Consider the following 12,468-nt stretch of genomic DNA (forward strand, 5'->3'; position numbering starts at 1 on the left):
ATATAAAAAGCTTATAACAGTGTCAGGCACATACTTAGTGCCATGTAAGTTATTTGCTAATTGTTACACCAGGTCCTGTTAATCTGCACATCTTCCCCACTCCCTCCCCTCCAAACACACACACACACACACACACACTCCTTAGGAATTTTGCACCAGCTGTTCCCTCTGCATGGAATACTCTTTGCCCAGATATCCATTAAGCTTGCTCCCTTATCTCCTCCAGATTTTCCCTCAAATGTTACCTCTCAATGAGGACCATCCTGACTACTCTCAATATCCCTTACCTTGATCTATGGTTTTCTATAGTTCTTATCACCTTATAACATACTACACTATGTGTTACATTACATTATCTGTCCCCCTGCCAGCCCCAGCCCAAGGCCTGCTCCCCACCCCTAGCATATAAATTTCACAGGGGCAGAGATTTTTCCCTATTTTGTTCACTAATATATCCTAAGAGGCTAGAGACAGTGCATGGAACATGGAGGGTGCTTGCTAAATATTTGTTGAGTGAAGAATTGAAGAGTAATTCACATTAGTAGATCTTTTGTAATTTCTTGACCTTCCTGGATGTGCTCATTGGGAACAGGCGAAAGCCCCACATGTCTGCAATGACCGAAGATCAGGCATTACACCCTCCGGCTGCCCTTTTCACCACCCAAGGCTTTTACTTGCCTCCCTCTCACCTCATTTTTAAAATTATTTCTTATGGAAGTGTTTTCCTGCTTTCTGCTTTTAACCTCAAAGCTTCTCACACTCTTTCCTAAGTCATTTCTGTTGTCCCTTTCCGGATCATTCCCATTAAGTCCTTTTTTACAATGTGATGACCAAAACCCTAATGTGGCATTCCTGGAAGGAAAGCCCCAGCCAGGAATGTCACAGCTCCAGAGCCTTTTCAGAATTCTCCATCCTCTAATTAGGATGGCCACACATCTCAGCTGCTGCTTTTGACTGCTGCTGTGAGCTGAATGTTGATGCCCATCATTGTGCCTAGATAATTTCCCTGAGCAGCTAAAACTAATAATCAGTGGTATTTTCAATAGAGCCTTCCTATTTAGTCTGGGTGAGTTATTTAGCACTTCATTTTTTTTCAGTTGAATTTAATTCCTTGTCATGTTTCCTAATTAGAAAGATTTACGGGATTCATTTTGATTTTTTGAAAAATTCCTTCCCAGGAATGCTTATCTCAGCTTCAGCAAATGTTTCATCTGCTTACTTCACCTCTCAATTCCTGCTGGGGTTGTTAACGTGTCAGACTTCAAGAGCAGGGCTGATTCTGGGGCTGCCTCATTGTTGGCTCTTTTTCAGACGGAGGCTGCGTCTTTATATTCAAGGCCGAGGGGCACAAATGCAGCTTTTTCTCCCTTACTCCCGCACCCTCCTGTGGCCCCTCGTCTCTCCTTTAGCGCCTTCTTCCAGTCCCCTGCGTCTCCTTTCTGTCGAATCCAGGCTGTCTCCCATATGCATTCCTAGTGCTCCCCCATTTCTGGCTGTAAATGTGGCCTCTAAAAATAAAAACAATTATGAAAATAACATTAAAATAATAGATACTACTATATTCTGCATCTTACACTTACTTGGTTCTCTTTTCTCCTTCGATTCTCTTAAGGGAGATTGATTTTTTTTCCACACATTTACCTTGCTGCTTTCTTCATTCATCTACCTGTTTCCTCCCCCTGATTATTTTCATGCTTTCCAGCGACAGGTCTCCTCTGCTCCTTTCTTCTCTTCTCTCCTTTCCCTTGGGCATTTCCTTCCTCCCTTCCTGGCATTCAAAACGCTAATAAACTCAACCATTCAGGGTCCCTGGGCTGGGTTGAGCACAGCTTAAAAACACCCCCACCCAGAACACACATTAGAAAACAGGACAGATAAAGTGAAATGTCTTGCATTTGTCTGGTCTTCCCGAGAAAACTAGTGAGGGCAGGCGGTCAGTATGCACAGTTCCTACTGCTGGGCACTTAGCCCAGAACTGTGATGCAGAGGGGAGCATTCCCAGCGCCAGACTCTGTGTAACAAGGACAATTTCAGGCATCACATGCAGAGAGTAATCTACCGAAAGACGGTGAGAGGTTGAGCCCAGTGATGGAGCCCACCCTTCAGCAAGTTATAGGAAAGTGCAGTGACGTTTTCTACGAGGATATTTTAGAAAGTCCCAGATTCATTACATTTCCACGGCAAAATAAGAAGTGGATTATTGTTACTTACAAACCCAAATACCTAAAGGGCCCAGGTAGGTAATTTAAATGAGGATAAGAGATATTGGCCTGGTAGCCCGAAGTGAACCCTGAGAGCCTGAGAGGCTACAGGGGTCAGTGTGCCTTTGGCCAGTCGTTGGCATCTGAGAAAGTGTCTAAGGGAAGCTGGAGAGCCACGTTATCTAATGTGACACTTCCCAGTTTGAATATAGTGGCCACATATCAAAAAATTTTAAATACTTCATATGTGCTAAAGCTCATTAGCTACCAGTTTGCCACCCCAGGATTAAAAGACCATTAAGGTCCCTTCCCACATTTGCTCTCTAACTCAGTGGTCATAAATCTGGAATAATAAGGAAAAACATTATTTCTAAAATTTGTACAGCTATTTTCAGTTTATGAAATATGTTCCTTTCCTACTACATTAGAATATAGCAGTATATTGTAAGGCTTATCCACCTGATATACATCCAGATCACTGTGTTCTCTCCATCCCACTCTCTGCCCACCAGCCCAGGCAACCTCAAGGCTGCAAGGAAATGAAGTATTGCTCCAACCCACAAAAGGCTGAGGACCTGGTTCTAATTTTTCCAGTTAAACTTGCTTTGTAAAAATTTCCTCTATGTTCGAGGAAGAGCTGATTCCTAAATTACTTAAACTGCTACTGTTCACTTTACCAAGGGTGTTAAAGACAACCACAAAAAAACACCAGTAACAATAGGCCAATTTCATTAATCATAAATAAATTTGATTTCTAAATAAAAGATTAACAAATTGAACCCAACAGCGTATTCAAAGAATAATGAATACATGACTCAGCAGAGTTCATTTCAAGAATGTAAAGATGAGATGAACATTAAGATATCTACTAGTATAGTTCATTATATTAATGAGTCAGAGGAAAAAGTGAATATAGTAATAGAGTTTAAGAGACACTTGATAATATTTAACATCCTTTCCCACTTAAAAGCTTGTAGTAAACTAGGAACAGAAAGAAATTTCTTTAAAGATGATAGTCTATTTAAAGACTATCTAGCACCAATTAAGGGCAAATACTTGTCATACTACATGAAAGACTGAAGCCCATTATCTTGCCCTGTATTCTTCAAAAATTTTCGGAGGTTTTGGCCAATGCAAGAGGAAGAGTGAAAACTGCGTTATTTGTAGGTGAAATGATTGTCAACATAAAAATTCAGAGGTCAGCTGATGAACTATTAAAACTAATAAGACATTTTCAGTGTGAAAGGATACAAGATAAATACACAAAAATCTATAGTTTTCCTAACTTAGAGCAATGAAAACTATCTCATTCACAATAACAATAAAAACTATAAAATATCTAGAAACAAACTTCACATGAATTGTGCAAATCTATGTAAAAAAAAAACATTTTTAGTGTATTTAAAGATATAAAAGACCTAAGTACATGAAGAGATGTAATGGGAAAGACTAATGGAAGACTAATGGGAAGACTCATGATTTTGAAAATTTTGAAAAGAATTAGGAAAGGAATTGCTTTATGAGAGAGCAAATATATTACAAAGTTATAATAATTGTAAGTGTGGCATAGCATAGGAATGAATAAGCAGGTAGTTAATAGAATAAATGAGAATGTTCATAAATAGATATATAAATATGTAAATTTAGTTTGTGATTAACAGTGGCACTTCAAAGTAGTGGGGAAAGAATGGATTATTCAACAAGTGATATTGGAGCAACTGGTTAACCGTTTGGCAAAAAGTAAAGTGAAAAAAAGGTAAAGTGAAGATCACTGTCTCAATCCATTTACTAGAATAAATTAGAGATTGCAAATTTACACACTGTTCTTGAGTGTAGTTTGGCAATATGTATCAAAATTTGAAATTTCCATAATCTCTTATTAAGCAATTCCATTTCTAGGAACTAATTTCAAGGAGGTAAATGGACAAATTTACAGAAATGTCTGTATAAGATTGTTTATTGCTGCATTTTTTGGAATAGTAAAAAATTGAAAACTACTTAAATATCTATCACAATGAAGATTATTTCAAATGTATATTGTGTAACATACATACAAACTATGGGATGCCATGAGTCTACTTTAAAATGATGAAATCGATTTATGTGTATTGGAATGAAGGATAGCCACATCATATTAAGTGAAAAAATCAGGTTCTAAATCTGTAGGTATTCTTTGATCAAAAAAAAAATTTTTTTAATGTGTGGAGGTATAGAAAAGCCCAGAAGGATATTTAACAATTTGTTTCCTTTTCATTTCCTATGGGTAGATTCTACTTCTTTGCCTAGAAGATTCTTCCCCTCCTCTAGCTCTTTACCCAGGTAACTTCAACAGGAGCACACCCTTGAGTTCTTAGCTTAATCTTCTTGTGGGGAAGGGGGGGGGCGTGGGAGGTGGATACTCTATCCTAGGTAGGCATGCTCTCAAAGAACCCTGTACTTGCCATACTACCTATAACCCATACTGCACTTTTTTATCTAAATTACTTAACTTTTTGCTTTTTCTCTAGACTGTAAGCTCCATGAGGACTGCATATGGCTCAGTCCTGTTCCCTCCAGAGCCTGGCACTGTGTCTGGCACTTATTGAGCTCTTACTGGATGCCAAATACTGTGCCAGGTGTCTTAAAAGATCTCACTACACCCTTAGATGCTATTGTCCTCTCCTTTCTGAGGACCAGGACACTGAGTCAGATCGTGAAGTCTGTCCCCAATGCCACTGGCCACGCCGGCATTAATTCCCAGGCCTCTCTGACTCTCGGCCACTACACTCACGATATGGTGATCAATAAATGTCGGAGGACATACAACCAGCCGCGGCTTGCAGACCACTTGGTAAGGACATTGCAGTGGGGATCTAGCACCAGAAGAATGGTTAGACTAGACGCCCTTTCAACTCCGTTACAAACCAGAACCTCGCAGACCCCGCCCATTACGAGCCGCCCGCCGAGCCCGGAAGTGAGCGGCAGGGGCGAGGCGAGCTTCCGGGGCGGGGCGGGGCCAGCGCTGGTTGGCCGGCTTCGGGCGGAAGTCGGGAGGTGGCCCGAAGACGCTGGCTGGTGACAGGGAGGGGGAGAAAGAAGCCCTGCGCACAGGTTGTCTCTCCATCACTTCGCTTCCCGGGACCCCCGGAAAAAAACCAACACCCCAGCCCTGCGGCCGGCCCCTTCCCCAGGCTCTCTCCGCTCATTTCGCCACCGTGATGTGGGAAGCGAATCCGGTGAGTAGCCGGGGGACGGGGCGGACCCAGTGGGCGGGGTTGATGGAAGAGGGGCGGGAGGGGTTCCCGGGAACTGCTCCCCCTCGCCCGCCTCAGGCTGAGTGTTGAGTTCCGGAAGCCCGAAGATCCGGCCCTTGCGGCTTTTCCGGTCTCTGCGTTTTGAGTGGTGGAGAGGGCTCGGGGGTTCGCCAGAGCTGTATTGCTTTCCTATTACAGTTATTTGTTTTCCGTGCTGTGGTTTCTCCGCCTTCGTCCCTGCACCGTGTTTTTAAATTTTGTTTTGCTCTCCGATTGGAGTTCCTGGGCTTCGAACCTGTGCCTCTTCCTTTGCCTCAGGTGTACCTGCCGGTCCCTCCGTCTAAAGCCCGGGATTCGGTCCCCGGGTCTTGAGTGGCCTGAGGGGAGCCATCGGCCCTCCTCTTTCCTTCCTGGGGACAGCCATTTAAAGTTCGGGGACCGCGAGTGTGTTCTAAGCCTGCAGGCGGCGAGGTTCTTGGATGCTTTTCGCAGCGGGCAGAGCCGAGGGCCGGGAGCGTTTTAGGTCTCCTCTCGCTCCGTGTTTGACTCCGGTGTTCGCTTGGTGCCTGCGTGTGTTTTTGTTTCCTTTGCTTTTATACGTGTATTATTCAGTGTGCAGCCCTCCGAGAGCGGACTGTTTGCCGGGAGTGTTCCATTCATCTTGAGTTAGGTCGAAATCGCCGGTAGCGTGGCAGACGTTCGCTGTTGACACCTTTGAGTTGACTGGAAAAGCGGCAGGATCACATTTCAGCAAATTGATAGACTAACTATGTGAAATTACCCCATACGCTGAGATAACTGCCTAAATGTGCTTTAATAACCCTGTTTCCGTGCTTGCAGTAACTCCTGTGCTGTACTCAGTACTTCTTTTCTTTTCTTCCGTTCCTGGAACGTATTTCCAGATAAGTTAGAGAGTTTATCAGTGAGTTCCCTTATCTTTTTAAGTTTTTATCCAGTAGAAACTAATCTGTTGGTCTGGATTTTTTGGTTGCATATTGTGTTTCCATCCCAGACCATCATGTAACAGTGGTCATCATCTAAGATTCTTTTTTTTTTTCTTTGGTTCATACATGTAATCCTGTAATATAAGGCCACGTCAGAGGAAAGCAGTTTCTGGTATTTGATTTTAGCAAAAATAATTTAGAATTATGATAGTGTGCTCTCTGCATATATATTCAGTTTCATTATCTGTCATCAACAGTCTTCATTTTATATCATTATACATATGTATCTGTTTGTATATATTCAATTTTTTATTAGCAGTCCTTCTCTTCTTGATTTCTCCATAACAAATCCTTTAGTCACCCAAGTACATATCTTGCTCAGAGTCACATGTTTTAAATCCGTTATGCTGTGGGCAGGGATTTGTCAGTTTTGTTCAGTACAGTATCATCAGACTAGAGAACAGAGCCTGGCATATAGTAGGCGCTCAGTAAATGTTTGTTGATTTAGCAAAGTGATAAGGTCAGTATTAGAAAGAGTCCTTTGTTCCCGCTGTTCATTCTCCTTCCCCCATCACATATACTATATCAGAATTTGCTATTGGATCATTTCTATGTTTGTGAGGATTATAAAAGCATTAATGAATATCTCATGAATTTGGTTTGTCTCACCTCATTTCTTTGTAAGAAATCCTCAGTTTTCTCTGAAATCACTGTAACAATTTTGCGTGATTTCAGTGGAGCAGGCTGACTTGTGTTAATAGTGGTGAACCTTCCCCATATAATCCCACATTTTTTTTCTTGACCCTTATCATGTCCCCCTAATATGTCTTAAAGGTACTGTGTTTTCTTACTCACTGGTATTTTTCTTCCTTTGAGGGTATGAATGCTGTCAATAAGGACGGTGTAGTTTTTAAAAGTACAATCAACATTCTGCATGTGGGTTTCTCTAGTAATTTGTTAGTTTCTTTTACTAGATGAGGTTTCTGGATAGTCTGTCCAACTTTGCTCATGAAATGAAAGTTAATTTTGATGTTTCCCTAAGCCAAACACAATTGGGAAGATGAAAAAAAAAAACCTACAGTGCATCCTAAAAATAAATGCAGATGACTTTTGTATTATCCCCAATTTAAATCACTGTATACCATTTTTTTTCATTGAATGAGAGAACAAATTCTGCTTCTTGGAGGAGGGCCATTGTGAACTGCTTAAATGAAGACTTCTGCCTTGTTTCTTCCTGTATATTTTCGGTAATATCCATGACTAGTATGCCACGTGTGATCTGCAAGTATACCTTCTGTGTGATGCTGTATTCCACTCCCAAGTGTTTTGAGGAAATGGTACACTGACCCTGGCCATGGTACCACTCAGAAGCAGCTGTTCCTTCCAGGCGAAAAGTCTCCGCGACGTGGTTTGAGTGTGGAAAATCACCATTGAGCTTGCAACATTTGCTTGGAGGGAAAACCCGAAACTAAGAAGCTATAAATAAACTTTATCTCAGTACACAATTTTACTTTATTTTTTAAGACAGTCAAGAGGTCGGTGATGATTCTACTCAAGCCTTTCACTGACCGGGCACCTTGAGGTAAGCGTTAGATCCCTGCCAAGGCAGCCCAGATTGACAGAAGCAGCAGGCACTCGGTTCTGATGTGAGCTCTTGGCAGTTCCCACCCAGCTGGGGGAGGTAGCCCTTGACTAATAGACCCAGTTTAGGAAAGTGGCAAAATCTGTAGAAAGGAGTTGGAGAGGATGCCATCGCTGCCTTGACTCTATATACCCTTACTTTATCCTGCCTTTCTCTGTCTCTTTGTTGTTTTCTCATTGCTCTGTGCTGGGATTGGAATGAGTTGATCACTATTACATAGGAGAAAGTTTCGGCTTCTCTCTGTTACACTGATGAGGGAAACTGAAAATGACAGACATCTCTTCAAGCTTACGAAACATCTATTGCAGTAATAAGACCTTACTTTCAATGATAAACTCTTCCGTAATTCTTTTCCACTTATTAACTCATACTACTAGAATAATCTGATGAGTTAGCTAAGGGAGGGGAGAATGATTTTCCCAAGATCGCACAGGTGAGCAAGCAACAGAGTTATATAGATCCCCATGTCCTCTTTCGCTCCATTCTGTTTGGCAGTAGCAGTGGTAACGTTTATATATTGGTGCAGGGCTTTCCCTGCTGAACCACCTTTTTCTCTGATTTTATATTCACAGCTGCTTCCAAACTCCCTTGGGACTATAATTCCATCTCTCCTTTTCCCATCAAGCTTCTTGCAAGAGTAGTCTTACATTTTTTGTCATTCTTACTCATACCTCAGCTCCTCCAGCCCCGCTTCTGCCCCTAACACCTTACTTGCTAGGAGGTCACCAGGAATTTTTGAATGACTACATACAGTGGCAGCCTTTACACTTTTCACCTCTTCTGTCTTTCTGCAACATTAATGCCATTAGAGGTGTTTCTCAAAACTCTCCTTTTTGGTTTTCCTGGAACTGTACTCCTTTGGATTTCTTTTCCTCTCTATGATTTATGCTTGACTCATAATGTTGACTTAGCTGCATTGCCTTCTTCCATCCCTGAAAGTTTTCTCCTTAACCTTTTTATTCTCTGAACACATCCTTTATTGGTGAGCTCCAAGGCTTCAGATACCACTGTAGTGAATATGCCTGCCAGGTGTACATCTTTAGTCCCGACTCCTTTCCTGAGCTGAGTGATGGACAGCTCTACTGGTTGCCCCTCTGATAGTTCAAAGTTACTATGTCTAAACCAGAATCACCAGTCATTGATTCATTACTTCACTCAGTGGGTCAACAAATATTTAGTAAGTATAAAACACCCTTCCAGATGCTAGAGAGGGAGATTACAAACATGGATCAAATCAGAGCCTGTCCCTCAGGGGCCTTGCAGCATAGCTTGGAGGGAAAAAGTGATCCTAGGGGGTATCTGGGGGACTAGGAAGGTTTATTGAAGTAGGGTACATTTGAGCTAGCTGTTCAAGTTATAGAAGTGATCTGTAGAAGGACAAAGGAAGCCAAATGACAAAGCCCATGAAAGTGAAAGAGAATGACAAGTACAGTTTGGATAAAGGGGTGAAGTGGAGAAAGTGGATATCTGATGAGTGGTCTCAGTATGGGCCTCTTCAGAGAAGGAGGATGGAGGGATTGTGGGTGGTGGTAACTAACATCTGTGTACTGTCTCTTCCGAGTCAGGCAGTGTATTTTATAGGCATACCTTCAGGCTAGGGGGAGGGTGGAGGTAGGATGTGTTCCTGGAAATGAAAGTTTCTTAGAGAACATGGTGTCTAAGAAGATGTGTTCCTAGGATCAGCATACAATCAGAGGTTTCATAAACTGGTATCTTCATCTTTTTTGCATTCTTTATGGTTGTTCTCATAGTGGATTTAGCAAAACCTAGAGAGTGGTGTGATGTGCCAGTGTTGGGTGGTGGGGGCAGTGCTAAGCAAAGTGTGCCCACACGTGGGTTGTTTAATACCTCTATGAGGTAGGAATTAATAAATTATTATCTTCATTTCTTTAGTGCAATACTAAGACTCAAGGTTTGGTGAACTTTCTGAATAAGGTCAGAAACAGGTTTTAAATCCAGAACTTGCTGGCTCCAGAACACATACTCTTTCCAGTGTAACTTAGGATATAAGAGTAGTAGAAGACCTGAGGAAAGTCACAGGGAGTCTGAGATTAAGGAAGGATTCCTGAACTGCAGAAAAGCGTGACCTTTTTATGACACCAACTCCCATGTCTTTAGAACTTTTCTAGTGATGTAGCACATGAGCAGGAGTGGAGAAATAATGTGGCCTTTCCAGGATTGGCATGGCAGATACAGCACAAGTTAAGGAAATGAGTCTAATAGTTTTTGGTATCAGAGAAGGAAACAGAGTTTGGGATACAGGCTGGAGGCACGTGTTTGTGATAGAAGTTGGAAGGAATCAGGTGAGACGATATGCCAAGTGGGACCCGTTTGTCCTGAAACGCTCAGGCAGAATGTTGAGGTCTTTGGCTTCTGCAACTCACCCTCGAAGAGGTAGACCTGCTTTTGAAATAATGTCTGATGGCTGTCATTTATTTATTGAGCACCTGCTATAAGCCAGGCAGTTCTGACTCCCAGGGTTTATGGGGGTGAACAGAACAGGCTAGGCCCCAGCCCTCATGGGTTTGCAGTCTGGTGCGAGGAGGCAGATGTTAAACCAATAATTACACAAATAACATTTAACTCCAGTTGTAGTTAAAGCTCTGAAAGAAGAAGAGTACAATGGAGGAGCTAGGACTAGATGAGAAGATGAGGTAAGGCCACCCAGTGAAAGTCTCTTACGGAGATTTGAAGGATTGAGCAAGAGTTAGCCAGATAAAGGTTGGATGGGAGGCAAGGAGGGCTATTCAGACAGCAGAAATAGTGTGGGCAGAGACCGTGAGGCAGAAAGGAGCTTGGTGTTTGAGGAGCAGAGAGAAGCCGTTTGTGGCTGGAACATAGTGAAAAAGGAGACGAGGCCAGTAGGTAGGTAGGAAGGAACTAGGCCATGCATGTCTTTGTGGCACACTTAGGATTTTGAACTTTGTCCTTAAAGGAGTGGGAAGCCATTGAAAGATTTTATATAGGAAGTGACATGAACATATTTGTGGTTTAAAAAAGATCATTCTGCCTGCTGTGTGGAAAATGAGTTATGTGATAGAAAGTATGGTAGGCAGAATAATGGCCTCCCAAAGATACCCACCTCCTAATCCCCAGAAACTGTAAATATGTTAGGTTACATAGCAAAGGGGAATTAAGATTGCTAATCAACTGGCCTCATGATAGGGAGATTATCTTGGATTATCGGGGTAGACCCAGTATAATCATAAGCGTCCTTAGAAGTGGAAGGTGGAGACAGAAGGGAGTCAGAGAGAGATGTGACTATGGAAGAATATAGTCAAAGAGATGCAGCGTTGCCGGCTTTGGGGATGTTGTAAGAGGATGATAAGGCAAGGAATGTGGGTACCTTCTAGAAGCTGGAAAAGCCAAGGAAATAGATTCCCTCCTACAGCCTCCAGGAAGGAATCAAGCCCACCTTGATTTTAGGTAGATGAGTCCCATGTCAGACTTAACAGAACGGTAAGATAATAATATTTGTGTTATTTTAAACCACTAAGTCTGTGGTCGTTTGTTCCAGCAGCTATAGGAAATTAACACAGAGGGGCATCAGAAAGGCTGATGGAGGACCACTTAGGAAGCTGTAGTGTAAGTGTAGTCCAGGGTGGAGATGAAGGTGGATTAAGTGAGTGGTAGTGGGGAGAGAGAAGTGGATCAATTCAAGCTGCACTTTGAATCATGAACGCTAGGTTTCTGGCACAGGCAGCCAGGAAGAAGGAGGTGTTTTCACTGAGATGTTGAGATTGGAAAAGGGGAAGATATGGCATACGTGGAGAGTTTGGTTTGGGGCCTCTTATAGGTTTAATGCGTCTATGAGGTGTTCAAGCAATAAAGTTAAAGAGGCAATTGGATAGGTGAGTCTGGAGCTCAGAGGAGAAGGCTGGGCTAGAAGTTGCAGTTTCGGCCTCAGCCTGTGTAGATGGCCTTTAAAATTATGGGAGTAAGTGAGATCCCTAGGACAGTGTTTCTCAAACTTTCGGCACCCATGCAGATCACCAATTTTAAACAATAAAGCAGTATTTTAAAAATTAATAATGTTTTTATTATTGAAAAGGATGATATTTTTGCAGCCTCTTACAAAGTATGTATCTAACTTGATGGATAGCTTGAGATGTAGGTTAGACCTAAACACGTTGATTTTTTTTACCCTACATTTCTACTAAATTAGGAAATCCCATGTTGTAATTGTACATTGTCGAGACTTGCAACTGGTGTTTGCTGGCTCTGTCAGATGTTTTGGAATACCAAGATCAAACACAGACTGAGAACTTGTGGGAAGATTTCTCCCTAAAGACTATTCCTAGTGCTCTGTTATCAGTTGCCAAATTGACACGCTTATAATATTAAATAACTGGGGGTGAATGTTTCAACCAGCCTGAGTGTTTGCAAGATAGGAGCAAATGGAGTCTTCGTCCTTCTTTGATTACTTCAGTCTCTGGAAAGTATCTGTT

The 12,468-nt window shown here is 42.1% G+C and overlaps 1 protein-coding gene across 6 annotated transcripts in view; it reads left to right on the forward strand.

The window, feature by feature from the left end:
• The first annotated feature begins 5,222 nt into the window (after nucleotides 1-5,222).
• PARP11 (poly(ADP-ribose) polymerase family member 11) overlaps nucleotides 5,223-12,468 on the forward strand; it is a 49,465-nt gene continuing 42,219 nt past the window's right edge. For all 6 annotated transcript variants that reach the window (XM_087442886.1, XM_014793967.2, XM_087442887.1 and 3 more), the window contains exon 1: nucleotides 5,223-5,416. Coding sequence is in view for 1 of the 6 variants with exons in the window: in XM_004438754.3 (XP_004438811.1) it covers nucleotides 5,399-5,416 (18 nt within the window). In the remaining 5 variants the exon portion in view is untranslated. The remainder of the gene's footprint in view (nucleotides 5,417-12,468) is intronic.

Source organism: Ceratotherium simum, chromosome 17 (genome assembly GCF_057802395.1).
Source record: "Ceratotherium simum simum isolate JZ-2026a chromosome 17, ASM5780239v1, whole genome shotgun sequence".
Taxonomy (NCBI): domain Eukaryota; kingdom Metazoa; phylum Chordata; class Mammalia; order Perissodactyla; family Rhinocerotidae; genus Ceratotherium; species Ceratotherium simum.